Here is a 26,626-nt window from a genome sequence, read left to right as displayed (position 1 = left end):
AGAAACTTTGAAATATTTAGTTTACACAACACTAATGCTACAGAGAAGGATCCAAAGTCCATAGTGGGACACGTAATATTCAGGTTCTCTAGTCTTTGCTTCTTAACTTCGTTTTTAACTCGTCACCCAATATTTCCCCCTGAAGCCAATTAAATACGTTACACTTTCATTCTTATGTTTCGCTTCCTTCTGTTTTCCTTGGGAATGTTTTTCTTCTACTTTTTCTAAGTTCTTCAGTTGAATGCTCAGTTTGCTTGTTTTATTTGAATGAAAGCAGTTAAGATTATGAATTTACTTCTAAATAAATTTCAGACACTTAATATATTAATGTCAGTTTCATTGTTTTGCAAACCTGTTATTCCAGATTATAATTTGCCTTTGACTCAATAATTATTCAGAGGGGAAAAAGTGTGTGTGTGTGTGTGTGAGAGTGTGTGTGTGTGTGTGTGTGTGTGTGTGTGTGTGTATGTTTCTGTTAAAGTTATAAGAAACTGAGGTTTTTAAATTATAGCCAGAGTACAGAGCTTACGTAATTCTTCCTTTGGGGACAAATTGTGGTATTATTTGTAGCCTAGTTTATAATCAATTTCATCACTATTCCTGAAGTATTTGAGAAGGTATATGTTCTGTGGGGTAAAGTACAGGCCTACAAGTAAAGTCAAAAATTCAGTCTTATGAATATATGGTTTGAATATGTCTCAGTAGTGACTGTCTTTTCATGTATTTTTCCTGGAACACAGGTTACCTGTAGATCTGCAAACTCACCTTTTTCAGCTCTGGTGTCTTTGTCCCAGTTTAAGTCTCTAATCTTTATCATCCATATACATCCTTTTTTGGTCCCATTGTTTTCCACACGTCTTTCTGCTCTGCATTTGAAGAACTTCCCAAGTGTGTGATTCCAGCCTTGATTGACTCTTCTGCCCTGTGGATTCTGCTCTTCCTGCCTTCAATACAGATTTCATTTCTGTCACTGGATTTTAGTTCCTTGTATTCTGCATTTCAGCCAGCGGTATCATTTGGGGGGTTTCTCATATTTTATTGAAAACTCAAAGCAGACACTTCCTTAACTTTTCCTCTGGTTTCTATAGCAATTTATCGCCAGAGCATACTTTTCCAGTATTGCCATTAACACTGACAAGTGGAGCCCCTAGCTGGGCCTGTGCTTAGTGCACCTGCAGACAAGATAATTAAATTAGACCACAGGATGCCTCTGTCACTGCAGATCTGGCACTCAGCACTGGCACAGCACGACTTAACCCGAAACATCCACTCTCTTGACTAACAATGTTTAGGCCCTGGGGAGATGATTCTTTACATCTTACCCTGTGTTCATGGGGAAAAATTCAACTGCGTCTAAAGGTTTGATGAACGCTTAATGACTCCTGCTTGGTACAATTTCAGAGTCCAGAGACGCTTTGAGCAGAAAAGAACTTAGGAAAGAGAAAAGACTAACTTGTCAGAGCTTTCCTCTCAGGTAGCTTGAACGCAATAGATTTGAACACAATGAAATATCATTTTCTAGTAGTTCTGAGTGGTACCATTCTTATTTTAATGTTTCTACTCATGGTTCTGGAAGTACACGGGAATTAGTACAGTATTTGCCTCAGTTGTAAAAAGCTGAGGAAATTTTTGTAGTATTGCATAAATCACATTACATATTACTCTTAAATTTTTATATGTTTAGACTTCAGACATAACATGATACTAATTCTTTACATTAGCAACAGGATGGACATTGAATGCTAGACTTATGAATTGTAACATTTTCATTTTAAAAGTTTTAAATTAAACAAGGTTTTAAAATTAATTTATGATTTAAATAAAATTTAAGTTAAATTTTAAAATTAAAAGTTACTTGATAAAATTTAATTAAGCTTTCAAAGAGTAAAAGAAGGGCTTCCCTGGTGGCGCAGTGGTTGGGAGTCCGCCTGCCGATGCAGGGCACACGGGTTCGTGCCCCGGTCCAGGAAGATCCCACATGCCACGGAGCGGCTGGACCCGTGAGCCATGGCCACTAAGCCTGTGCGTCCGGAGCCTGTGCTCCGCAACGGGAGAGGCCACAACAGTGAGAGGCCCGCGTACAGCAAAAAAAAAAAAAAAAAAAAAAAGAGTAAAAGAAAGTGTTTGGATTTATAGAAATAATTTGATATAAAAATTTAATATTCATGTTAATTTGTATTTTGCCTTTTGAATTATTAGATACCTTTCAATATTTTAAAAAAGCTCATTTTTGGAAAACAGAAAATTAATACATTTTTCACATAAATTTATATTTTTGATGAAAATATATTTAAAATTTTGTACTTTGAATATAATTATGTTTTAAATTCTTAAATATATTGAAAAATCTTGATAATAGTAATATAATTAGTGATTGTATTGAAAGGGAGATAAGAAAAATGAATTTCATGGAATAGTTATAATCCTTTATGAATTATGCATCTGTCTGTTATTCATCCCAACATTGTCAGCCCGTTAACAGAGCACCTAGACGTGTGGAATAAAGGTTAAATTCATTCATCTTTGACATTTTGCTAACTTTCAGTCATATATAAAGCATAGCTTCATACACATTTTAAAATTTTATCCTTTTAAAGGAATGTTTGTCAGAGTATGAGGATAAAAATATTTTAGTTAACAGCTTGTTAGTTTGACTTATAACTTGTAAATATTTATTTAGACCAATGATCTGTGGCTTCCATGTCTTCTTGTCCCAGGTTGCAACATTCCGAATTTATCCTTGGGTCCCAAGTTGGGTCCCAGGTTGGGTCCCAGGTTGGGTCCCAGGTTGGGTGCCAGGTCCTTGAATGGGTAGGAATCCATTCAGGGCTCATGTCTGTCACAGTTGGGGGGTGGGGGTGGAGGGTCCCTCTGGTCCCCCTTTGAGTGCTGCCATCATCCCCTCTAAGACTTTAAGCTGCAGGGAGACCCTCCCCTGGCCCAATTTCCAGCATGTGGTCCTGGGCTATGGAAGCCTCTCCTCCTACCCAGGTCTCTGATTCTACACAGACATGGTAGTTTGGGTCATCTGAGGCACCTGCATATTTTTGGCCCCAAACGATACTTCATAAAGTGGTACCCAGAGAATACCCTCCTCCCAGAGTTCAACCTCCACCAGAGCTCCGGCTGCCTTCACATCCCAAGATGCAATGCGCTGCTGTCCCACTGGGGAGGGAAGTCCAAAGCCAGAGGGTATGGGGCATCACTGCCCATTTAGAAAGCTCTTCCTACTTCCTTTCTGTCAGACCTTATCACCCTGTTTCAGAGGGTGGAGTGAACATCAGTAACAGAATTTTCTCTTGCTTCCTTTTTGCTATGGTTGGTGGAAATGTCTCCCAGACTTTGTTGACAAATGATACTAAGACGTGTGGCCTTCATGGGGAGGTGACAGGTTGTCAGGTCACCATTCCGTGGATGGTTAACCCCATGCTTTCTCTCCTGACAGGTCTCTTTTGGTTGTAAGTGACAGAAACTCAACTCAAACGTGTTTACACAAGAAAGGACATTTATTGAATCATAGGGTAGTAGTAAGGGCAAAAGGGTGTTTAGGTTGCAGAAAGGGTGGACCCTGGGGCTGGAATCCTGTCTGGACTCTGATCCCTGTTCAAGGAGGCTTATTCTCTCGGATGGGCCGTATCCACGTGATTCCAAACTGTCCGCCTCTGGCCCCACACCCAAAGTCTACCTGGGAGAAGCTGAGCTGCTCTGCTTAATTTCAGTTCAAGATACGCTGGTTGGGGCACGGGCACACCCTGTCACCTGGAGTGCAGGGCCCTGTGACTGTGGCACTAAAGCACCATGGGGGAAGGAGTTCCCTTAAAGGTGGTACTGTTCCCAGAAGGGAAGGGAGGTGCCCAGACAGTACAACCAGCCCCCTCTACCCTATCCCACAGTTGTCACCAATCCCTCCAGGCCCATCTACCATTTCTGCCTGAAGTTTGGCCTCAAGACTGAGCCAATTTGCATGTAAGACCAGAGTATTTCCAGGAAAGTGATGACATCACAGAACTGGGGTTCCAGAAGGTGGGGATGGCTGAGCACTCCCGTCTTCTTTAGAACATGGAGAGCGGTGAGCTAGGCGGGGCCAGAGGGTAGTCCATGAGGAAGAGGAGGCTCCTACCCAAAAGGCTTTGTTCTACAGATTCTCCCAGGAAGCCCTAGGCCGGCTGGGACCTGGGGTCAGAGAGGGATAGGAGAGTGGTAAGCTCGGGAGGGGAAGTTGGAGGTACACCTGTCCGAACCACTTTTTCCCCAGGGAACCCCAAGAGGGGCTTTCATGGGCAGAGATGGAGCTCCCTGCTTTCCGAGGTTCAGTGATACCTGTCTCTGTAGGACCCTACCGAGTCAGGGTAGAGTAAGGTTGCATGAGACACACTTACACTAAAAACTTATTTGTTGTTTGTCTGAACTTCTAGTGTAACAGGGCATCCTGTAATTTTATTTGCTAAATCTGGCAACTGTAGGGTGGAAGAGAGAGGCAAAAGAATGGTCGCAAGCTCAGGCTGCAATGGAGTGAGTCTTAGGAGACAGAATAAAACATCCGTGAGGAGACAGGCATCAGGGTAGCCATGTTGTCCAAGAAGCTACCTGACTCATGAAGCTAGTGGATGGAGGAATCCTCAGGGACATACACCTACTTTAATGGGAAAGATACACACACACGCACACGCACGCGCACACACACGCACGCACGCACACGCGCACACACACACGCACACACACACACACCCCTAGTGATAGAAATAGCCTCATTCTTTGCTTTCATGGCATTGGTCATTTTGAAGAACCCAGGCCAGTTATCTTATAGATTTCCCCTCCATTTGGCTTTGTCTGATGTTTCCTCAAGATTAGCTACAGGTTATGCATCTCTGGCCAGAATGCTGCATAAGTGATGTGTGTCCTTCTCAGGGTATCACATCTGGAGGCACATAATTTCTCTCTGTCCCTCACTGGTGGTGTTAATTTTGATTACCAGGTCAAAATACTGTCTGGTTTCTCCACTGTATTGTTACTGTTTTTCTCATGCAATCAAGGGGAGATACTTTAAGACCATGAACATACTCAGTTCTTCACCAAGCTTCCCACCCCCTCATATTCAGCATCTATTGATGATTATTTCTTGCTCAAACCAGTTTATGATGGTTTCAAGATGGTAATTTTCGAACTTCATGACTCCCTCCACATTTATCAGTCAGCATTTTCTCGTCAAGAAGAGTTCCCCTTTAATCCCCATTATGTATCTATTTATCTATTACTGTTATGAACTCATGGATTCCTATCTCATTCAGTGGGTGATAATCTGTCACTATCATCATTTATTTTGATGGTCAAATTGTTCCAGATTACCTTGGAAACCTTTATGCATTGGTTTCACATATATGATACCAAAAGCATATGCAACAAAAGAAAAAATACATAAATCAGTCTTCATCAAAATTTAAAACTTTAGTGTTTCAAACAACACCATCAAGAAAGTGAAAGGCGGGACTTCCCTAGTGGTGCAGTGGTTAAGAATCTGCCTGCCAATGCAGGGGACACAGGCTTGAGCCCTGGTCTGGGAAGATCCCACATGCCACAGAGAAACGAAGCCTGTATGCCACAACTACTGAGCCTGTGCTCTAGAGCCCGTGAGCCACAACTACTGAGCCCACATGCCACAACTACTGAAGCACACGTGCCTGGAGTCCGTGCTCTGCAACAAGAGAAGCCACCTCAACCTTGTCCGCAACAAGAGAAGCCCACGCACTGCAACCAACAGTAGCCCCCACTCGCCACAACTAGAGAAAGCCCACGCACAGCAACAAACACCCAACGCAGCCAAAAATAAATAAATAAATAAATTTATTAAAAAAGAAAAGAAAGTGAAAGGCAACCCACAGAATGTGAGGATTTGCAAAGCAAGTATCTGATAAGGTTCTAATACCCAGAATATGTAAAGAGCACTTACAACTCAATAATGAAAAGACAAACAACCCAACTGAAAAAGTGGGCAGAGGTTCTGAAAAGACATTTTACCAAAGTTACACAAATAGCCAATGAGCATGTGAAAAGATGATCAACATTATTAGCCATGAGGCAAATGTAAATCAAAATCACAATGTGATACCACTTTACACCCATTAGGATAGCTTTGATCAAAAAGACAGTTAATAACTCTGTTGGTGAGGATGTGGAGAAATTGGAACCTCCATACATTGCTGATGGGAATGTAAAATGGTACAGCCGCTTTGGAAGTCCAGCAATTCCTCAAAAGTTTAAACTTTAGGTCACCATGTGACCCAGCAAGTCCACTCTTTGGTATGTATCCAAAGGAATGGAAACATTTGTCCACACAAAAACTTGTACACGAATGTTCATAGCAGCATTATTCATAATAGGCAAAAAATAGAAAAAACTTAAATGTCCACAAACCGATGAATGCATAACCATATTGTGATATATGCATACAATGGCATACTATTCAGCCGTGAAAGGGCATGAAATATTGGTACATGCTACAACATGGATGAAACCTTGAAAACATTGTTAAGTGAAAGAAGTCAAACACAAAAGACCAGATATTGTATGACTTCATTTATATGAAATGTTCAGAATATGCAAATCTATAGAGATAGAAAGTAGATTATTGGTTGCCAGAGGCTGGAGGGAAGTGGAACAGACAGTGAGTGCTAACGGATATGGGGTTTCTTTTCGGGTTGATGAAAATATTCTAAAGTTGACTGTGGGATTGGTTGCACAGTTCTGTGAAAAATGATTGAATTGTATACTTTAAATGAATTAAGTGTATGGTATGTGAATTATATATTGTGAATCATATCTCAGTAAAGCTGTTACCCAAAAAATGCTGTTCCAGATTTGGCCAGTGGGTACCCCTTTGAGCTGGCTCTCATTTCTATTTGACATGCCCCAGCATCGTTAATTTTAGACTAGGAAAAACAAAAACAAAAACAGAAACAAAACAACAGGAGACCCCCCCCAAAAAAATGTATTTATAAAATAATACATGAGAGGAAAGAGAAACAGCCAGGAGGGGGGCAGTGAGTAAGCGAGGACATGTGGTTGCTCTCTCCAGATTCCCCAGAAGACTCTCTCTCCTGGGAGACCCTAGGACCTGCAGGCCTTCCTCTGCTCACCCTCCACTGCGTCTCCTCCCCTCTGAGGATGACGACCCTGCTACTCATCTCCTTGGTCAGCTGTCTCGTTGCTGTGAATCAAGCCAGCCTCATCAACCGATGTGACTTGGCCAAGGTGCTGCACCAGGAGGACTTGGTTGGCTTTGAGGGCTACTCCCTGAGTGACTGTGAGTGCCGTTTCCTCACACCCTCACACCCCCTTTCTCCTCCTCTCCCGGTCATGCCCTCCGTGGCCATCTTTCTTTTTCTCTCATTTGTTTTTCAAAGTCAAGTTCAAAAAGCAGCCCTGTCCAAGAAGCCTTTCCCAACATTCGATATTTGTTCCACGATTCTTAACTGAGCACTTATTATGTCCCAGGAACTATTTTAGGCGCTGGGGATACAGATATCAACACAGCTCCTTCTCTCATAGTGTTCACATTCTAGGGGAAGAGACAGCAAGAAAGAAACACACAAATATATGAAGTGCTTCCTGGTGGTGATAAATGCTATGCAGAAGAATAAAGCAGTGAGGAGTGATGGGGGACACTGTTCTAGAGGGGGAAGTCAAGGAAGGCCTCTCTGAGGAGGTGACATTGAGCAGTGCTGAATGGAATAAAGGACCTAGTACCCCAAACATCTGGCGGAAGAGCATTCCAGGCAGCGGGAACAGCCAGTGCAAAGGTTTCATCCTGCTCCATGGTAGAGATAGCTCCCTCTTGCCCAGAAATGTAAGGCACATCTGCCTTATAACACTCTCTCCTTTCATCTTGCTTTGTGGGTTTTTTAGGTACATATCTTCATTCTTATTCTATAGGCACCTTGAAGGCAGCATCTGCATTTGAGCCAGCTATATGTCCCTCACTGGGTTTTGCACAGTTTCTGGCACACAGTAGGTGATCATTAAGTGCAGAAATCATGCATGGACAGATGGACGGATGAGTGGTTGTACTGATGGGTGGATGGACTGAAGAATGAGAGGAGAAGCTAATGGGTGTTTCTGGCCCACTAGCCCCATCTAGCCTCTTAGGCTTTGTTCCTTTCTTCTTTTTTTTTTTTAAAAAAAATTAATTAATTATTGGCTGTGTTGGGTCTTTGTTGCTGTGCGCAGGCTTTCTCTAGTTGTGGTGAGCGGGGGTTACTCTTCGTTGAGTTGTGCAGGCTTCTCATTGCGGTGGCTTCTCTTGTTATGGAGCACGGGCTCTAGAGTGCGTGGGCTTCAGTACTTGTGGCTCGCTGGCTCTAGAGTGCAGGCTCTGTAGTTGTGGCACACGGGCTTAGGTGTCTTAACTACTGCACCACCAGGGAATCCTCTTCCTTTCTTGTGATTCCTCGTCTCCCTTTCTCCTCCGTCTTCCTTGTCCCTCAGCTTGGCCCCCATCTAAAAACCCTCTTCTCCTTGTTCTAAGGGCTGTGCCTGGCTTTCGTGGAAAGTCACTTCAACATAACAAAGGTAAATGAAAATACAGATGGCAGCTTTGACTATGGCATCTTCCAGATCAACAGCCACTACTGGTGCAATGATTACAAGAGTCACACGGAAAACATTTGCCAAGTGGACTGTCAAGGTCTGGCCAGGGCCCCAGGGTGGGAGAGGTGAGAGAGATGACCAGGCTCTGCTCACGGGACTTCCCTTCCCACACACAGCCTGGAAACAACCCCAGAGGATTGGTTCAAGGAATCAGGGAATCCCGTTACTGAGCAGAGGGTTGACTCGTGCCCCTAAATGCCCATAGGCGGTTCTGCAGTGTGCTAGCAGGGTCCAGAGAAGCTCTGCACAGGCAGTAGCAGCAGAGCAGTGCAACAGCCAGCATTTACTGAGAGCGTATTATATACTCAGTACTTTACATACATAGCTCATTTCATCCAACTTCCCATGCAGTAGAAACTAGTATGATCCCCACTTTATTGGTGAGCAAACTGAGGCTCATAGAACCAGTGCTGAATGCCAAACTGGTGGCCCTGAAGGCTCAGCTCTCACCACCAAGTAGAGCTGCCTTTGGCTAATGGTCTGACCGAAGGCCAAGTGCAAACTCCCACCTCAGGGCTAATCCAGGAGGCTCCACAGGTCTGTGATTCTGTCCCCCATCTCCTCCTTTGTACTCTGATTAATGGCCCTGGGCTCTTCACCTGAAGAGCCTCCCTCCTTAGGCACGACTTTTCCTTCGTCTCTGTGCTGCCTCTTTTGGCATTTCCTTTCCCTAGAATCCTCCACACTTGGGGTGAACTACCATCCATTAGGAAGTATGACAGTAAACAGGCTCAAATCTCAGCCCTCCTGCCCCTCCTGACCCCACCCCCCAACCATCCCCAACCTCCAGCAGCCATTGTATGGATGTCCAAATGGGCCTGTGAGGGGGAAGACTTGTCTCGTCCGGAAGTGCTCAGCCACTGGGTGGCACATGCCTTGCAGGGAGAGCCGGTCTTCGGGACTGTCCCCTGTGCTCTGACGGGTATTGTCTTTCTCCCTTTCAGAACTGCTGAGCCCCAATCTTCTTTCAATCATCAACTGTGCGAAAAAGATTGTGTCCGGAACAAGGGGGATGAAGAACTGGTGAGGAGGCCATGGTGGGACGAAGTTAGTGGGCGGAGCCTTAAGCAAGATGTAGTGACAGAAAAAGGGACAGTAGGCCAGGACCTGACCTTTTCTATGCCTAGAAAAATGTGGGATGTGGCAGGGCTTGGAACTCCGACTTAGAAGACCTGGGATCTGGCTCTTCCTCTGACACCGTATTAAACAAAACCCTTTTGGTTGCTGGAACAGAACAACTTGTGCTAGCTGGGGGAGATTTATTCTGAGAGGACAAGGTGTCTTGCTGAGCCCACACGAGGGGTGCAGCTGGGCCTCAGGAAGAGGGTGGAAGCAGGGCTAGAAACTTCCCTTTGCAGGTTTCTGCTTCTCTTTGTGCATTGGCTTCACTACTCCCTCTGCAGACCAGCTTTCTCTGCTCTACAGTCTACCAGACAGACTATGTCTGCCCTGAATCTATGGGCTAATGTCCTAAGCAACCATAGAGACTAGCTAGGCTCAGTCCCAGTCCAAGTGCCTGGCAGGGAGGATCTGATGGGTTCAGCTTGGACCCTGTGTCCCAGCTCCATTCATTCAGCTACAGGCATGGAAGAAATTAAGCAACATAAACACGGCTGCCACGGGCCCTCTCTACATAATTGGCAGCAACATTTTCTATAAAAAGTGTTGCTGGGCTTCCCTGGTAGCTCATTGGTTAAGAATCCGCCTGCTAATGCAGGGGACACGGGTTCGAGCCCTGGTCCGGGAAGATCCCACATGCCGTGGAGCAACAAAGCCCATGTGCCACAACTACTGAGCGCACGCGCCTGGAGCCTGTGCTCCGCAACAAGAGAAGCCATCACAATAAGAAGCCCGCGCACCGCAACAAAGAGTAGTCCCCGCTCGCTGCAACTAGAGAAAGCCCATGTGCAGCAACGAAGACCCAACACAACCAGAAATAAATAAAATTGATTAAATTAAAAAATTGATTGATTAAATTTTTAAAAAGAACCAATCTTCTTTCTCTCCACAGGATAAAATGGAGGTTGCACTGTGCAGGCCGGCCACTCTCCTACTGGATGACAGGATGCCACCTGGCATGAGACAGGGAGCAGGCCTGTGGTGGAGTCATTCCAGAACTCCTCTCCTCACTTGGGAATTCTTCATTTCTTCTTCCTCTTGCCTCCACCTCATGTTATTTTCTTCCTTTCCCATTTACAAATAAAACTGACCAGAGCCCCAGGAATCAATAGTTTTCTAGGGCTTCCTCCTTGTTCCTATCCAGGCCCAGGCCCCCGGTTCCTGACTGTCATTTGCAAACCAAGAAGACCACGATGAAGAATTTTCTATATTTTTGGAATTATTAAAGCATTCCTTGTGCAAAGAATGTGTTAATTTAGTCATGATTAATCCCAAGTATATTTGAGTACCTAATAGAGTATGAGTGTGCTAGGTACCAGAAAAAGGATGATAAATCTGTAAATATTGTTCATGAGGTGTTCATAATCTATCTGCAGAAGATTATGGATCTTCTCCATGCACAGGTAATGGATACAATGAATATATGGATACATACAATGAATGCAATGGATAATGATATAGATAATAAATCTATAGTTATTGGTTTGAAACAGTATCAAGATCCAAGTAATTCCTCCAAAGTCAACAATTCTTGAAGTAAAAGAGGTCAGAAGTAGGTAATGGGTGGGGATAAGGGTCTGATATATTGAGGTGGAGAAAGTCGTGGTGGGGATGGAGAAATGTGCTGGTTATTTGGCAGTACTTTAGGAAAATGGACTGGAAACCAGCTTTTTAAGAATTTCGTACTAGACTGTTGATGGCTTTAATGTTATACCTTGATTTGCATATTTAAGACTCATGCAAACACTCAAGTCGAGGGATTGCATCTTTGGTGGACATTTCTCACACAGAGTCGGGAAATCTAAATTTTAAAAGTTTAGTGGATAGTTAGCACTAACTACTTAGTACTCTAGTCTTCTCTGGGAGTTTGAAGATGAAGCCAGCTGCTGTAAAGATGTCCGCACCATTCGATCCTGTAAACTCACACTTTGGACTCTACGCTAAAAATACACTTGAATAGAAACGCTAAACTCCAAAACTTCTGGGCGCGCGGGTTGCGGAAGGGGAACTAGAGGCAGAGGCAAGCCCGGAGTGGGAGGAGCGAGGGAGAGGTCCGAGCACCGCCCCCGTCCCACTCCCGCCGAGCTGGCTCCGCCCCTCAGGCTCCCTTTTTTAAAACGCGCGGGAGCGCGTGCGCAGGCGCAGTCCGCTTGCGCCTAGAACCGCGCACGCGCGGTAACGGTAGAATGGCGGAGTTGGTACCTTTTACGGTTCCCGTCGCGGGTGACAAAACCTTGCTGGTGTGGGAGCTGAGCTCTGGACCCACGGCCGAGGCCTTGCAAGTGAGCCGAGCCGGGGCGGAGGGAGGGGTGGAGGAAGCCGCCCCGCGCCCCAGTAACTGGGCGGCCCGGGGTACTGCTTCAGCACCTCATCTGCCTGTGGTCTCCGCTGAGAGGAATCTTAGTTCTAGAGCCGACCTGAGCAGTCAGCTCGCCCCCAGAGATTTTTGAGAGATAGTTGCCAACAGACGGCATTGCCTCCTAATGCTTCTCGAAGCTTAAGATTTCAGAGGGAAACTTGTTCATAAAATGAGAAGTGTTTGGAGTTGCGGGCTCACCACAGTTGCCTGTGGCGAAGGGCTGGGGGAATATAAGGGAATGGGCGGTTTGTTTTCCTGGGCGTGAAATTTCCTGCACTTACTTAGCATGGGACCACCCTACAGCATTCTCTGTTCACAGTCTTCTCCCAGTTTGGCCTTCTGTATTCGGTCCGAGTCTTCCCAAAGGCAGCAGTGGCCGGTCCTGGGTTCTATGGCATCATCAAGTTTTATTCAGCAAGGGATGCCCACAGAGCCCAAAAGGCATGCGACCAGAAGCAGCTTTTTCAGACATCTCCAGTGAAGGTGGGTCCAAATGTGGAATTCCTCGCTCTACTGGGATGAAGTGCTGAATTTAAAACTGATAGGCCATCGGGAATTCCCTGGCGGTCCAGTGTTAGGACTCTGCACTTTCACTGCTGAGGGCCCGGGTTCAATCCCTGGTCCGGGAACTAAGATCCCGGGGGTTGGGGGCGGGGAAAGGCCAGCGTTTGTACAGCACTGTGGTGTACAGAATGCTCTCAGATTCACTGCTGCACTGATCCCCCAGTTCCCCAGATCTTTCTTTCTTTTTTTTAGATGAAGAAACTCGAACTCAGGATAGTTAAGTGACTTACTTAAGGTTCATGACAGTAAAGGTGGAAACTAGAGGCCACACCCAAACTTAACTGATGTTAAACCCCATGTCATATTATGCTGCCCCTTAATTTAAGAAATCTTCACAAGAGTCTTCCTTATATTTACTTTTATGTGGATTTCAAATGTGTGAGGTTGACAAACGTTTTTCATTAATTAATTAATTAATTTATTTATTTATTTATTTTTGGCTGCGTTGGTCTTGTTGCTGCGCGCTGGGTTTCTCTAGTTGCGGCAAGCGGGGATTCCTCTTCCTTGTGGTGTGTGGGCTTCTCATCGCGATGGCTTCTCTCGTTGCGGAGCACGGGTTCTAGGCACGCAGGCTTTAGTAGTTGTGGCTTACGGGCTTAGTTGCTCTGCGGCATGTGGGATCTTCCCGGACGAGGGATCGAACCTGTGTCCCCTGCATTGGCAGGTGGACTCTAAACCACCGTGCCACTAGGGAAGTCCGGAGCTTGAGGAACTTTTGTCAGATGTAACATAAAGGAGGCCTCATCACCACTCTCAAACTGCCTATTCAGAACTCCCTTCACATTTCAGAAAATGGTTAAAATATTCTTTCATGCATTGTAGAAACCTTATTCCATATTAACATGCCATCCAATTTTACTTCCCCAGAATTAACATTTCATTATGTGCCTCCATTCAGCCACCATTCCTTTTTCAAGGACCTTTTCAATTCCTCTGAATAAGTGAGTGAGGCTTAGATTTCCCAGAACTTTCCCTTTATAATTGTGTGTCTTCTCTGATTGGCTTCTCGCTCTGGCTACTTCCTACTGACCTTGCTGCCTATTCTCACCCATATTTCTTTACTCACTGATTTCACCTTTATTGAATCTGAGAACTCTCCTCAGATGTGACTCCAGGTACACTACCTCCCACTTCTGTACCCTGTTTACCACCCTCTTCAATCCTGGCTGTACTCCCTGGGATTGAAATGATTTTGTGTCAGGCATTCTTTTGTTTGCAGACCCTGCGACCATTTCACATAACCACTCAGATATTACAGATGGTCCTGGAAAGACTATGAAACAGTTATTTGGTGTCAGTTTTGAGTAATGAGTTCTTTTCTTATATTGGACATGAAGACCATTCCATAAGCTTAGGTTCTGAGATTTTCACAGCATAAGGCTCGGCACTGATAGAATGTTCTACAAGTCACTATAGAGTTGAGAGGAAAGGGCATTCGTATTAGATTTCCTTATTTAATGCAGAGCCTTAGTTTACTGCCCACACGCCTGAAATTGTTACCTACTTTAATTATGCGTTCTTTTAAAATTTTATTTATTTGGTTGCACCGGGTCTTAGTTGCAGCAGGCAGGCTCCTTAGTTGTGGCTCGCAGGCTCCTTAACTGTGGTGTGTGAACTCTTAGTTGCAGCATGCATGTGAGACATAGTTCACTGACCAGGTATTGAACCAAGGCCCCCTGCACTGGGAGCATGGAGTCTTAACCACTGCACTGCAGGGAAGTTCCAATTATGAGTTCTTTTATTCATTGGCAGTTATACATACTTCTTATCTTTTTTCCCTTGTATTTTTTATAAATACAGAAGAGATAATAACATCTTAAAATAAAATGAAGGAGAGGCCTAATGTATCTGAGTTTTTCTCAGTAGCATGAAGAGATATGTTTGCCAACAAGAACTGTGGCAAGGTTATCCCAGATGTCAACTGTCTCTACTACCCAGGGGCTCAGAGCCCTTCTGAAGCTTCCTAATTGTCCAGGACAGCTCCATTATGACTCACCGTACAGGGCCTAGCCTCCCATGCGACAGTCAACATTTAAAAATTAGTCTTCATTTCTCCTTCCCAGCAGGCAGCTTCAGTTGGAGAAAATAATTTCATTTTCTTATGTACTCATTCATTCACTCAGTCAACAGACCATCACTCCCCTATTATATGCCAAGACCTATGCTTGTTTCTGGTAACAAGGAAAGAATAATATACAGTTCCTTCAAGCACTTAAGGAGCTCATAAACTAGTGACGGGGAAGATGCACAAACAAATCAAAGAATTAACAATGCTTTGACTTTATTGTATTATTTGAATTTTTATGACTATATTTATATACTACACGCTGTTCAAAATGGAAATAGACATTTAAGAAAGAACTAGTGATGGAAAAACTCCACAGTAATATGTAAGTTATTTATAGAGTTAAAACTGGAAATATTTGCACTCTCAAAGAAGCTTGTTAATGCAGATGAACCTCTAATTGTTTTGGTTGCTTTATTTACATTTAGAGAGGTATACGTATTCCCTCTTCTAACAGGGGTTAGTAACTTGGGGAGGGGGTGCTACAGATTAAGGTCCTAATTCAGTGGCAGGTCCATCTTATCTCCTCTTCAGCTCATATTCTCAAGCAGGAGCTACAGGATGAGACGACTAAAACCGTTCACTTCCTTTGCTTACCTCCAGCCCCATAATAGGCTTCTGCTGGGTTTCCTTGGTTGCTTTCATCATCACTTTCACCACCAGAGGTCAGGGAACCTTCCGGTTAATCAGGGGCCCTGGAAATGATGCAGAAAAGTACTGACTTAAAAATAATAAATAACATTTATTTAGGGCTCACTGTGAACTCATTGCTTAAAATGTGCTACTTAATCTTCACAGCCCCTCTATGAAATTGGTATTGATAAATATCAGGTATATCCAAAATAAGTCTCTATATAGGGTTGTGATATTTTCAGGTCTTTTATGTCTTTAGGTTCGTCTCGGCACCAGACATAAGGCGGTTCAACATAATACGCTTGCCCTAAACAGCTCCAGATGCCAAGAATTGGCAAATTACTACTTTGGTTTCAATGGGTGGTCAAAAAGGATCATCAAGGTAAACTCTGTAGACTTTCTTTGACTAACCAGACTCCTTTCAACATTGAACTCCTAGACTTTAGAGAGAAGAATAGAACAGGGCTATGAGGAGGAGATGTGACAGGCTTCCACATGGAAGTATCTGAGCTTTGGCCTGCCACCTAGAATTAGTGATAATCTCAATGACTTGGATGGTGGTGTCCATAATTTTCTCCAGTATTTGTATGGTATATAATAAAAAATAGTTGACCATATCTGGTCATTCATTTGCAAGTCTCACTTGATTTTGAAGCTATAGCATACTTAAAGTATTACCTGGGATTGCTGGAGTTTAGTTTTTATTTCTAACAACAGAATATTTTGAAGTCTAGCCTTTAATTCAAAATCCTAACAGCTTCAGGATCTTTCTAACCTTGAAGAAAGGGAAAATGAAGATATTGTGACACCACTTCAGAAGCAAAGCCTCAAGTTCTTCTGTGCTGTAGAGGTGGTGTTGCCCTCCCACGAGTGCAGGAGTCCTGGAGTTGGCATGGCTGAGGAACCTTTGGATAAGTTGGAGGAAGGTCTGTTTTCCAGTATGTGTGTGTACGGGGAGGTGAGGGAGTGGGATTTCTCTTTTTTCCTTTCTTTCTGAAACTCAACTATTCAGATATATCATCACCTTTTCTAAGCAACTAAAGCCCTGGGCAGAATTTTTCTGCCCGACAATACAGGTTTTTATCTTAGGCAATACTTGACAGCACCTTAAACTTTAGAATTTTAGAACTGACTGCCTGCCAAGAAGCTTAGGAGGAGGGAAAATTAGTTTTTCGGTTTTTTTTTGGTTAATAATTTGTTATGTGCTAAAATAGTCCTTCAAATACAGATGTCTTCTGGCGTTCAGTTATCCCAACAAAACCATTGTCTAAAGATTGAAATAAACTCTTGTGTAAATGTTCAGTCCTTTGCCTCCTATAGATGGGCCTGAGCAGAAAAAGTAAATATAGATCCCTAGAAAGGGGATTCCGATTGGTACTGAGTTTTTTCCTAGAGTCCATGGCACTTGGGCTTAGGGTTTTAAGTCAGAGGCAGGGCTGTTAGCGAATGGAGTGGAGGAGGCTCCACCATCCACCTGAGTGGGTGATGGTTGAGGAGAGGCCAGATCATCTGCACTACCACCAAATCTATCTCACTGTATGAATCCAGCCCTTCACGCACAGGAGAGCAGGGTCTGTAGCAGTGTAGCCTCAGCTTGTCCACTTGAAATCTGTGTGTCATATGAGATTTGTGCCACGTTCTTGGTTTGCACTTCCCATCGAGTATTTTAGGAACTTCCAGAATAGATCTGAGCAGTAAAAATGTGCCAAGCCAGGGTATACCTACAGCAGAGATATTCAACCGCACCCCACTGTAGTGCCTGCCCTAATCACTAAGATAATGATCTAAGAATCACAGATGCATTTTTAGTTTTAAACATATAAGCTAGAAATCAGTTATTCAGACAGGCATTTTAAATTCATCTGTTTTGGTTGGATTTAGGGTCATTATCATTCCTTATGAAAAGGAAGGTAACCCAGAAGCTTGCTATTCAGAAGGCTATGACAGATGCATTCCAGAAACTGCTGATTGTGGTTTTAGGTAAGACCTTTCTGATTGTCCTTGAAGTACTTCAGTTTCAGTGAGCAAATAAACTTATTTGAAAAGTTAACTGGATGGGGCTTCCCTGGTGGCGCGGTGGTTGAGTGTCCGCCTGCCGATGCAGGGGACGCGGGTTCGTATCCCGGTCTGGGAAGATCCCACATGCCACGGAGCGGCTGGGCCCGTGAGCCATGGCTGCTGAGCCTGCGCGTCCGGAGCCTGTGCTCCGCAACGAGAGAGGCCACAACAGTGAGAGGCCCGCATACTGCAAAAAAAAAAAAAAAAAAAAAGTGAATTGGATGAAAATAATGGTTATCTAAAATATTACCTATTCTTTCATTCACCAGATGCTTTCACAGCAGCAGTCTTAAATTTGTTCTTTGTGGCATTTATGAGAAAAACGACAGCGAATATTATTGTCCCCAGTGTTTAGACGTAGAAGGACTTGCCTCAGTTCATACAGAAAGTGTTTGATCCAGTTCTTCCTCAATTGCTTGCTTATCGTACAGAATAGTGTAGTGAGTATAAGCCTTGCACACCTGTGTTTGAGTCCTAACTTTGTCTCTTAGATTTTGTTGTTGTTGTTGCAATTTTAGGTTTTTCTAGCCAGAGAAATTTGAAGGTGTTTAATATCTCTAAGCTGCAATTTCTTTCTTTCTTTTTTTTTAAATTTATTTATTTATCTTGGGCTGTGTTGGGTCTTCATTTCTGTGGGAGGACTTTCTCTAGTTGTGGCAAGCAGGGGCCACTCTTCATCGCGGTGCACGGGCCTGCCACTATTGGGGCCTCTCTTGTTGCGGAGCACAGGCTCCAAACGTGCAGGCTCAGTAGTTGTGGCTCACGGAACCAGTTGCTCCGCGGCACGTGGGATCTTCCCAGACCAGGGCTCGAACCCGTGTCCCCTGCATTAGCAGGCAGATTCTCAACCACTGCGCCACCAGGGAAGCCCAAAGCTGCAATTTCTTTATCTGCAAATATGGTTAGTAATTCAGCTTACCACCTAATGGGGGATATTGTAAGAGTAAATGAGATGATGAATGTAAAAAGGTTAGAACTATGCCTGAAACATAGTAAGCAGACAAAATATATGGACTATTATTATTATCATTGTTGTTTTCTTGTTGAAGAGTTTATTAGATTATGTTTTTGGAATCAGTTTAATTTTTCATTTCTGATGTATTGGGTGAATATGATTCTTATATAATTATCGGCTACGTTTCTGTGAGCCTTGAAAGTGGTCATGCTACTGAATAGCGTTGATTGTGTTCCCTATTGAGTTATACAGCAGTGAGAATGTCACAGGCTGTGCCCAAAGGAAACTTTATGATTAGTAGATTCCCGGAACAGAATTGCTCCCTTGCTTCACAGCCCTGCAGGCTTAGAGACTGAGAAATCCTAGCTAAGTTGTCAGAGAGCTTATTTGCTTGTAAGAGTTGACCCTGCATTGGTCTTGGCCTTCCAGCCTTGGCAGTCCTTCCAGTGAAGTTTGACTTCCCTGGTCATCAGGCTGAATCTCCACCAGGTGTCAACTCTGAGTAACAACCTTTAAGAACCAAACTAAATGTCTGGGTTGTTTGTCCTTAATATGCCAAGGTACTCCTTATATGTACTCAAAACTCCTTAGACCAAAAAGCCTGGTGGCTTAGCTTGCCTTGAGGAAAGCTGTATTGTCCAAAGGGTACATGGGCCAGGTTCTGCCAGTCGAGTGTTCAAATGCTCTCTGTCTCTGTCTCCAAAGCTTTGTTCATTGTATCTGGTAGAATTTTGGTCCCAAGGACTAGGCACTTGCCTTGCTTCTAACATGAAGTATCTATTATAGTCCAGTGGTATCTATCCCAGGTTTGAACTCACTTTGACCCCCACCTAATGCCTTCCTATTACATTGTATTGTGATTGAACATTTTTGTTTCCACAGCTTTTAATTCCTATGTCATTATTCCTTAGTTCTTATTTCTAAGATCATAAAGGTTTTTGAACCAAAGTTGATACTTGTTATATAGTTTTTCACAAATAATTATGATAAAAACAGAAGTGTCAGATGAGGGAACTTCTAGGAAAATGCTCTTATTTTCTGCTTTTGGAAATCAAAAGAATGTCTAATGGGTGCTACCATTGTATACAGGAAGTTTTAGAACAAGAAACCTTGTGAATTGATCCTTGTTAACTTTATTTCAGAAAGTGGTAAAGTAGCTGTGGCATATAGACCCTGTGAAGAGGCCACAGATGCTAGAACCGAAGAAGAACTACAGGATTTAATTCAAGTATGTGGAGATAAAAACTCAAGGGGTACACAGCCAGTGTAGCCATAATTCAAAACACCCAGCAGGATTTGGAAGACTTTGGCATGTCTACTCAGCTCTGTCATCCTTAGGAAAAGGTGCAACTCTGAAACTGCTTTTGAGGCAGGGAATTTCTAGAACTTTTCCAAGTCCCGAGCCTTGTCTCTGGCCCCTTATTTGAAGTTTGGAGAGCAGGATTGAGGGCCATCAGTGTACGTCTACAGTTGTGGACACAGGAGAAGACACAGGCCTTTTAGAACTCCCCTCAAATAGAATTGCAAGGATTTGGGAACAAAGTAACTATGGCCTTAAGTGTGATTATGCTATAGTGTTAAAAACTATTCATGCCTTTCAAGTAAGGTATATTACCCAGCTCTCAGCATCTCATATATATCTTGTGTTAAATATTTTGCCAAAGAACCTTTCTGTAAACCAATTATATGAATGCCTCGAATTAGGGATTAAGTTGTCAACGTAATTTCTAAAAGAAAACATTAATGTACTGCATATAGGATTTTTATTAAAAAGGAGCAAAAAAGGTGTTTCATGTCATTGAGAGCTGAATTGGGGGCTAGATTTCTGATGATTTAACTCACCCCAATGTTGCAAAGTTTGTTCTGAAGGGAAGAAAGTAGAGAAAGAAAAGGTGGTTATGTTCTGTAAAATGTAAAAATTTTGAAAGTTTTTCCTGTACAAAATAATTATTTTAATTCAATTTAAATCAGTCAAGGAAACTTCAGACGTATCCATGTTTGGGCTTTAAGAAGTCTAGCTTCCTGTGAAATGTGAGAGGAAGGGATTCCGTATTGATACTAAAGATTTCGGAAACCTGATTATAACAACAGATCCATTCCTAAATGAGGCCAATCTTGGAATCAGTTCCATTTAGAAACCATTATGTGCTAGGCACTGGAAATAAGACGAAGCTCCTTCTCTCTTGGAGTTTAGGTGTTAAAGGTGTACCGGACAATTAAAAAGGACTAAAATCAAATAGATTATGAAAAGGCCTGTGAAGAAAGTAAATAGGGTGCTAGTTGCAGTAGTTCAAGAAAATTACTTAACATGCTGACTTTAACATTCTAAGTGTCTTCTCCATGTGTGCACACAGGGTAGACCTCTGAAAAGTGACACTGTAGTTTTTTCTAGATTAATGGCTCTGTTGAGACAAGGTGGGGTGTGGGAAGTTTGCCCATTCTAATGTAAAGGGCCATTCACTTGGTTTTAGACTCTCCTTCCCAGAATGAATTGCTCACCTGCCCCAAACCCCTCCTACAGAAGTTCTGGAGTCATCACTGATTCAGTGGTAACCCCTAATAACAGAGTGGTGAATGAATAATGAGACGTGAATACTGAGAGTTTGGAGGAAATGGCAACATTTTATTTTATTGTTTTTTATTTTTTTAACATCTTTATTGGAATATATTTGCTTTACAATGGTGTGTTAGTTTCTGTTTTATAACAAAGTAAATCAGTTATACATATACATATGTTCCCATATCTCTTCCCTCTTGCGTCTCCCTCCCTTGCACCCTCCCTATCCCACCCCTCTAGGTGGTCACAAACCACCGAGCTGCTGTGACAAAGTGAGAGAGTGGCATGGACATATATACGCAACATTTTCGAATAATTGTAAGGTGTGTTCCCCTCCCGCCACCCAACTGGTGCTCATTTTGCTGGTCAGCTACTTTTCTTGTCAGCCGTGTGGCCAAAGGGAGGAAGAATGTCTCTCAGACTTCAGCTCTGAGGAGGAAGAGTTCAAATTGCCAGAACTGGATTAGCACTTTTGAATTTCCCAGAATGCCACGTCCTGTGGTTTCCTCGGGAAGCTCTGCATCCTTCCCAACCCCCCTCCACCCCTGGGCTGCTGGAGTTTGGGGCCACTCGGGTCTGCAGCCCAAATCCCGCCTCATTGTTTGGGGCCAGGGAGGGCAGGGAGGGGTTGGGAAGAGGGCCTGGCAGGAGGTAACTGTCGCCTTTGCAAGGGGAAGGATGGCTTGGGCCCTGGGGACTCTGGGCAAAAGGCCCACTCTGGTGGCGCGGATTGGATCTCCGCACTAACCTAATAAAGGTGGCATAACTAAAGATGTCATAAATAACGGGTGGAACATTAGGCGGGGGAGGGGCGCGCGGTTGCTAACCTGAGCGCTCTTGTCGGCGCTGGCATAGCGGTTCAGCTCGGACACAGGATGTGGCTCCGGCTCCTCACTGGCCTGGGTCACTGTGCCTGGGAGCCGCCGCACGTTATGTCCCGGCTGCGCCTTTGGTTGCCACGGCTCTTCCTCACGTGGCTACAACTGTGGCTTCAAGTCCAGGCAGTTCAGCCTCCGCAGTGGGCTCTGGGCCCCGTCCAGGTGACCCCCAACCCCCCGCGGCTGACAGAGGCTTGGTCTTCATATGCCTCAGACCCCCCTCCCAAATTGCCCCATGCCCTTACACCCCTGGCAGAAGCCAGGGCCTTTAATTACTTGACGTCCTGGTCTCCAGTCGAGATGTTGGCCCCGCCTCATCAGGAGTTGACTGAGACTGAGGCTCCACACCCGGACATGGGTTCTGTTGGAGAGCTGCCTACAGGGCCTTGTTCAGGGGAGGTGGAACCTTCGCCAACCCAACAGGAACAGCCAGCTCAACCTCCAGAGCATCATGAAATGACAGTTTCACCTCCAAGTCACCCTCAAGGTCAGCAGTCAAACTTATCCGGTGTTGCTGTCAAACCTGCATATGTGGAGCTTACCATAACAAAAGAAGCCACTCCAGAGGTGGGCCCTTCTCCAAATCAGCGCAAGCCTTCAGCTCAGCCCTCAGGGCCCCTTACTAATGCAGAATTTTCTACAACCCAGCATGAGGCCCCCACGCTGCCTTCAGAGCCACCTGAGGAGGTTGAACCTTTGCCAGTTCAACAGGAGGCTCCAGCCCAATCTCCAGAAGCCGGTACACATAATAAACCTTCAGTACAAGAGGAGCCCCCAGCTGAGTATCCAGAGCATCCTGGAGAAGAATTTACACCTGCCACAGCCAGCAGGAGACTCCAGATCAGCATCCACAGGCTCCTGAGGTTGTACCTTCTCCACCTCAGCAGGAAGCCACAGCTCAGCCTCCAGAGCCTCCTGGCGAGGTGGAATCCTCTCCAGCTCAGTCTCCAGGGCTCTCTAATGTGACTGTAGTTTTCTCTCCAGAGCATCATGTGCCAACAGTTTCTCCTCTAGGTCAGGATCAAGCTCAGCTTCTGCAGCGGCCCGATGTCACTGTTAAACCTGTGGGTCTTGCACTTATCGTAACTCCAGCGTTCACTAATGAGGTTGAAACTTCTCCACTCCAACAAGAAACCTCGGCTCAGTCTATGGTGTCCTCTGAGCAGTTGGAACCTTTGTCAGCCTGGCAGGAATTTTCAGATGAGCATCCAGTCCCCTCTGAAAATGTTGAACTTTTTCCAGTTCACCAAGGAGCCCCAATTCAACCACCATACCCCAAGGTGACATTTCTAAATCCAGAGCAAGTTCAGGCTCACCACCCAACTTTGATTGAGGTCACAATTCAACCATTGGACCTTGGACTGACCAGAAGGCCAGAACCCACTAAGGAGGGTGAACCTTCTCCAGTCATGCAGGAGACCTTAACCCAGCCTGCAGAACCACCTAAGGAGGTTTTTGTAGCTCAGCCTCCAGTATATCATAATCGAATAGTTCCAACACTGGATCAGGATCACACTGAGCCTCCAACATCACCCAGTATCACAGTTAAACCTCTGAACCTGGAGCTTACCACAACTCCAGAACCTACTACAGAGTCTGAACATTCTACAGCCCGGCAGCAGACTACAGCTCCCCCTCCAAAACACCCTGAGGTGACACTTGCACAACCAAACCTGTCTCAAGTCACAGTTTCACCTGTGGACCTGGGAGTTAACATATCTCAGCAACCAAGGCCATCTGAGACGGTTCTTTTTCCTTCGACTCAGTATTCAGTATCCACAGGTCTTCCTGGTGTACAATATACCCCAGAAAAGAAGCAGCCAGGGCAGAATGCCACCACAAACATCAGCATATGTGAGCTCTGTACCTGCAAAAATGAGACGCTGTCATGTGTTGGTCTCAGCCCAAAGCAGAAGCTCCACAGAGTGCCTGAGCCAGAGCCTAACGCCTACAACGGCACCTTCACCATCCTGTAAGAATCCCCTTTCCTCATTTGTTCTCTGCATCCTGCCTGACAATGCAGCCTTTCTTCAGGTCTTCCTGGGTCCTCCTTATCTCCCCAATCCACATTGACTGACTTTCTGTTTCTACCTTTTGTTTGTCAATGATTCCTTATCTTCATCCTCCTTCTTAACTATTTTTCCCTCTCCTCCAGTCTTTTACATTTAATTGTCCTTATTTTTTCCTTCTCCATTTTTTACCCCATTATTTAATTCCTTAACATCTACTCTTCTCCCATCTTTACTCCATCCTCTTTACAGCAGCTTGTCCCTCTCCCCATCTCTTTGGTGGTAATACAACAATGTGGTTAAGAGTAGAGATTCCAGAGCCAGACTACCTGGGTTTGAACTCAGGTCTGTCATTTATTAGCTTTATGACTCAATTTCCTCATCTGTAAAATGGGGATTATGGTAGTCATCATCTCATAGGATGACTCCTATGGCTGCTAAATCTCCCAGTGACTCCCATCTCATTGGGAGATTTAGATGAGTTAATATTGGTGAAGCTCTTCTATCAGTGCCTAGCGTATATTTTAGTGTTAGCTATTATTATTATTCAATCCCTCAGTTATATCTAGAACTCATCTTTGTCCCCTGGCTTTCTATATGTAGCACCCATTTTGTGCCCAACCCAGGGCTAAGTACTGTGGGAGCCACAGAAGTATATGTCATTGTCTCCAGAACATGACAATGACAAGTGGGAAGAAAGGGGATATGCCTTAAAAGGGAGGTAATATATAATTAAGTATTAAGAGAAATACAGATACGTGCTGTAATTCACCAGAACCTGTAATCACAGGGGTGTGGAGGTCACAGAAGGCTGCATGGATAAGCTAAATCTTTAGCTGGGACTTCAAGATTGGCTGTGATTTGTCGGAAAAATAATAGGCAGTACAGTCTAGGCAAAGGTGTGACTGCAGGGATGATCAGAATTTAGTAGATTAGTCTGGCTGTAAAGAATTGGGTTAGGCAACAATGAAAGATGGGATTATAAAATATCTTGACTATCGGCAATGGGGGTTTGAAAGTTATGCTGTGAGATATGGGGAGCCACTGCAAGTATTCAAGCAAGAGAGACAAATGATTAAACCAAGAGGCTGATTTTAGATTTCATATGTGGAGTGACCTAGAGAGGAAAGCTTGGTTCAGGGAGACCAAATAGAATGCTTTAGCAAAATCTAGGAGTAAAGTGAGAAGGGGTCGAATTAGAGTGGTTGTGATGGAAGTAGAAAGAAAATCCTGAGAGTATTACAGAGGAAAACCTGACAAGATGTAGTAATTGACTAGAGTTGGGGGATTGTAGTACAGGAAAGAGAAAAATCACATGTGTTGATGGGCAGAATGATGGTGGTATAACAGGTGGAAATACAGCAGTTGGGAAGCAGAGTCAGTTTGAGGGAGATGAGTTCAGTCTTAGGCATCTTTTATTGGTGAGCATAAAGCAACTAGAAGGCTCTGTTTGAGTGGAAATGTCCCTCAGGCAGATGGGCAGACAGGTATCCGTTTTGACTTATTTCTGACTCCCGTGAAAAATGTGCATATAAACTGAATAGTTCCATTGTTGCTGAGGGAAGAGGACAAAGCTAAAGCTAAAGATTCAGTCATCCACTGAGTTAGTGGTTCAAACTGAACCTCAGGCATTTAACAGCTTCTTTTAAACACGTCTGATTCATGGATACATTCTCACTGTTTAAAAAAAGAAATGTCACAGAAGTATATCGGATAAAATGTGAAAATTGCACCCCACCTTCCCTACCACCAATAAGGTAACTCCTGTTACTGTTTTGATGTGTGTCCTTCCTTCCGATCTCTTTCCTTTGCATTTTGTTCCCCTAATGAGGTAATAACTTTACTCCTTGTTCAGTGACTTGTGCTTTTCCCTACGCAATATGTTTAAGAGATATTTTCGTATTAGTCCCTCTAATTTCTAATTGCCTGTATCCTTCTAACACCTGGAGAGATTCTGAGGGCACTGAGCCAAAGCTTTGGTGTTGCCTGCCATAGGATTTCTCAATATTTATTTCCTGATATTGATAAATGTTTGCCATTTTTCTCATTGATTTGTAGGAGTCATTTTAGACACATAAGTGATTTTGGAAAAAAAGTAATTGGCATTATGTATCCAAGAATTTGGACAGACAGGAAGTTCAGGTTCTGAGGGGATGCCTCATTGTTTGTGCCAGTGGCCTCACAGCATGTTTTTATTACTTGTGCACACTGGGAAGCTGGGCAGCTGTGGGAATTGAAAAGCTGGTCTTTTCTGCATTTGAATATTCCCTACATGGTGGCCTTGATTCTTTTCCTTATTCTCTACATTCTTTTCCTACCTATTCAAGCATATGAACTGTGTTTCTTCACAGAAATTTCCAAGGAAACTCTATTTCTTACCTTGATGAAAGTATATGGAAGGCATACCGCTGGGCTGAGAAGCTGTGAGTATACTCTTCCCAAATGTGAATACAAAAAGCTAACTGCATTGTAAGATCCTTCTTGGTCCAGAATTTTGAGGTCAATACCTGTGAGCAAAGGTACTTCCCCTTCCATATCCCAAAGCAACCTAATGATTGAAATTCTGTGTTTATATAAAAAATTAAATTTGGCAGGACCTCTTGAAAATCAGTAAGAGACAATTTAAACTTATTTTCCATTATACAAGTAATACATGACTGTATTCTCAATATATAACAGTGAAATAAGAGGTATAGTGAAAACCCTCCTTTTGCCCTAATCCCGCACCCACTACTTTGAGTTTAGTATTAATCCTTCCAGATCTTTTCCATACGTTTGAGTACATA

At 43.9% G+C, this 26,626-nt stretch overlaps 3 protein-coding genes across 8 annotated transcripts in view; all 3 read left to right on the top strand.

Annotated features, from left to right (window-relative positions):
- The first annotated feature begins 4,122 nt into the window (after positions 1-4,122).
- Positions 4,123-11,005, top strand: LYZL6 (lysozyme like 6). The gene is made up of 5 exons (XM_032617392.1): positions 4,123-4,200; positions 7,073-7,300; positions 8,522-8,680; positions 9,588-9,666; positions 10,655-11,005. Exons 2-5 carry the CDS (start codon positions 7,162-7,164, stop codon positions 10,722-10,724), a joined length of 447 nt encoding a protein of 148 aa, XP_032473283.1. The 5' UTR covers positions 4,123-4,200; positions 7,073-7,161; the 3' UTR covers positions 10,725-11,005.
- Positions 11,006-11,914: 909 nt separating this feature from the next.
- Positions 11,915-26,626, top strand: part of LOC116745560 (RAD52 motif-containing protein 1-like) — a 44,778-nt gene continuing 30,066 nt past the window's right edge. For 3 of the 6 annotated variants that reach the window (XM_032616371.1, XM_032616370.1, XM_032616369.1), the window contains exons 1-2: positions 22,871-23,803; positions 26,192-26,263. In XM_032616371.1, coding sequence (XP_032472262.1) covers positions 22,980-23,803; positions 26,192-26,263 — 896 coding nt within the window. In that variant the 5' untranslated portion in view covers positions 22,871-22,979. Of the gene's footprint in view, positions 12,045-12,424; positions 12,605-15,642; positions 15,766-16,140; positions 16,310-17,264; positions 17,364-19,538; positions 19,629-20,811; positions 20,826-21,339; positions 21,514-22,870; positions 23,804-26,191; positions 26,264-26,626 lie in introns of those variants that run through there. The other 3 variants (XM_032616374.1, XM_032616372.1, XM_032616373.1) reach the window with 3 other exon arrangements.
- LRRC37A2 (leucine rich repeat containing 37 member A2) lies at positions 21,604-22,934 on the top strand. Its single transcript, XM_032616375.1, has one exon. It carries the CDS (start codon positions 21,829-21,831, stop codon positions 22,795-22,797), a length of 969 nt encoding a protein of 322 aa, XP_032472266.1. The 5' UTR covers positions 21,604-21,828; the 3' UTR covers positions 22,798-22,934.

This window comes from Phocoena sinus, chromosome 20, assembly GCF_008692025.1.
Source record: "Phocoena sinus isolate mPhoSin1 chromosome 20, mPhoSin1.pri, whole genome shotgun sequence".
Lineage (NCBI taxonomy): Eukaryota > Metazoa > Chordata > Mammalia > Artiodactyla > Phocoenidae > Phocoena > Phocoena sinus.
Note: the sequence above shows the minus strand (reverse complement) of the source record. Positions and strands in the feature narration are given on the sequence as shown.

Bases quoted from the DNA above. Each gene is read 5' to 3' on its own strand.
- LYZL6 (XM_032617392.1), top strand. From the start codon at position 7,162: ATGACGACCCTGCTACTCATCTCCTTGGTCAGCTGTCTCGTTGCTGTG. The intron at 8,681-9,587 runs GTCTGGCCAGGG...TCTCCCTTTCAG, and splicing joins TTGCCAAGTGGACTGTCAAG to AACTGCTGAGCCCCAATCTT. The intron at 9,667-10,654 runs GTGAGGAGGCCA...TTCTCTCCACAG, and splicing joins ACAAGGGGGATGAAGAACTG to GATAAAATGGAGGTTGCACT.
- LRRC37A2 (XM_032616375.1), top strand. From the start codon at position 21,829: ATGTGGCTCCGGCTCCTCACTGGCCTGGGTCACTGTGCCTGGGAGCCG.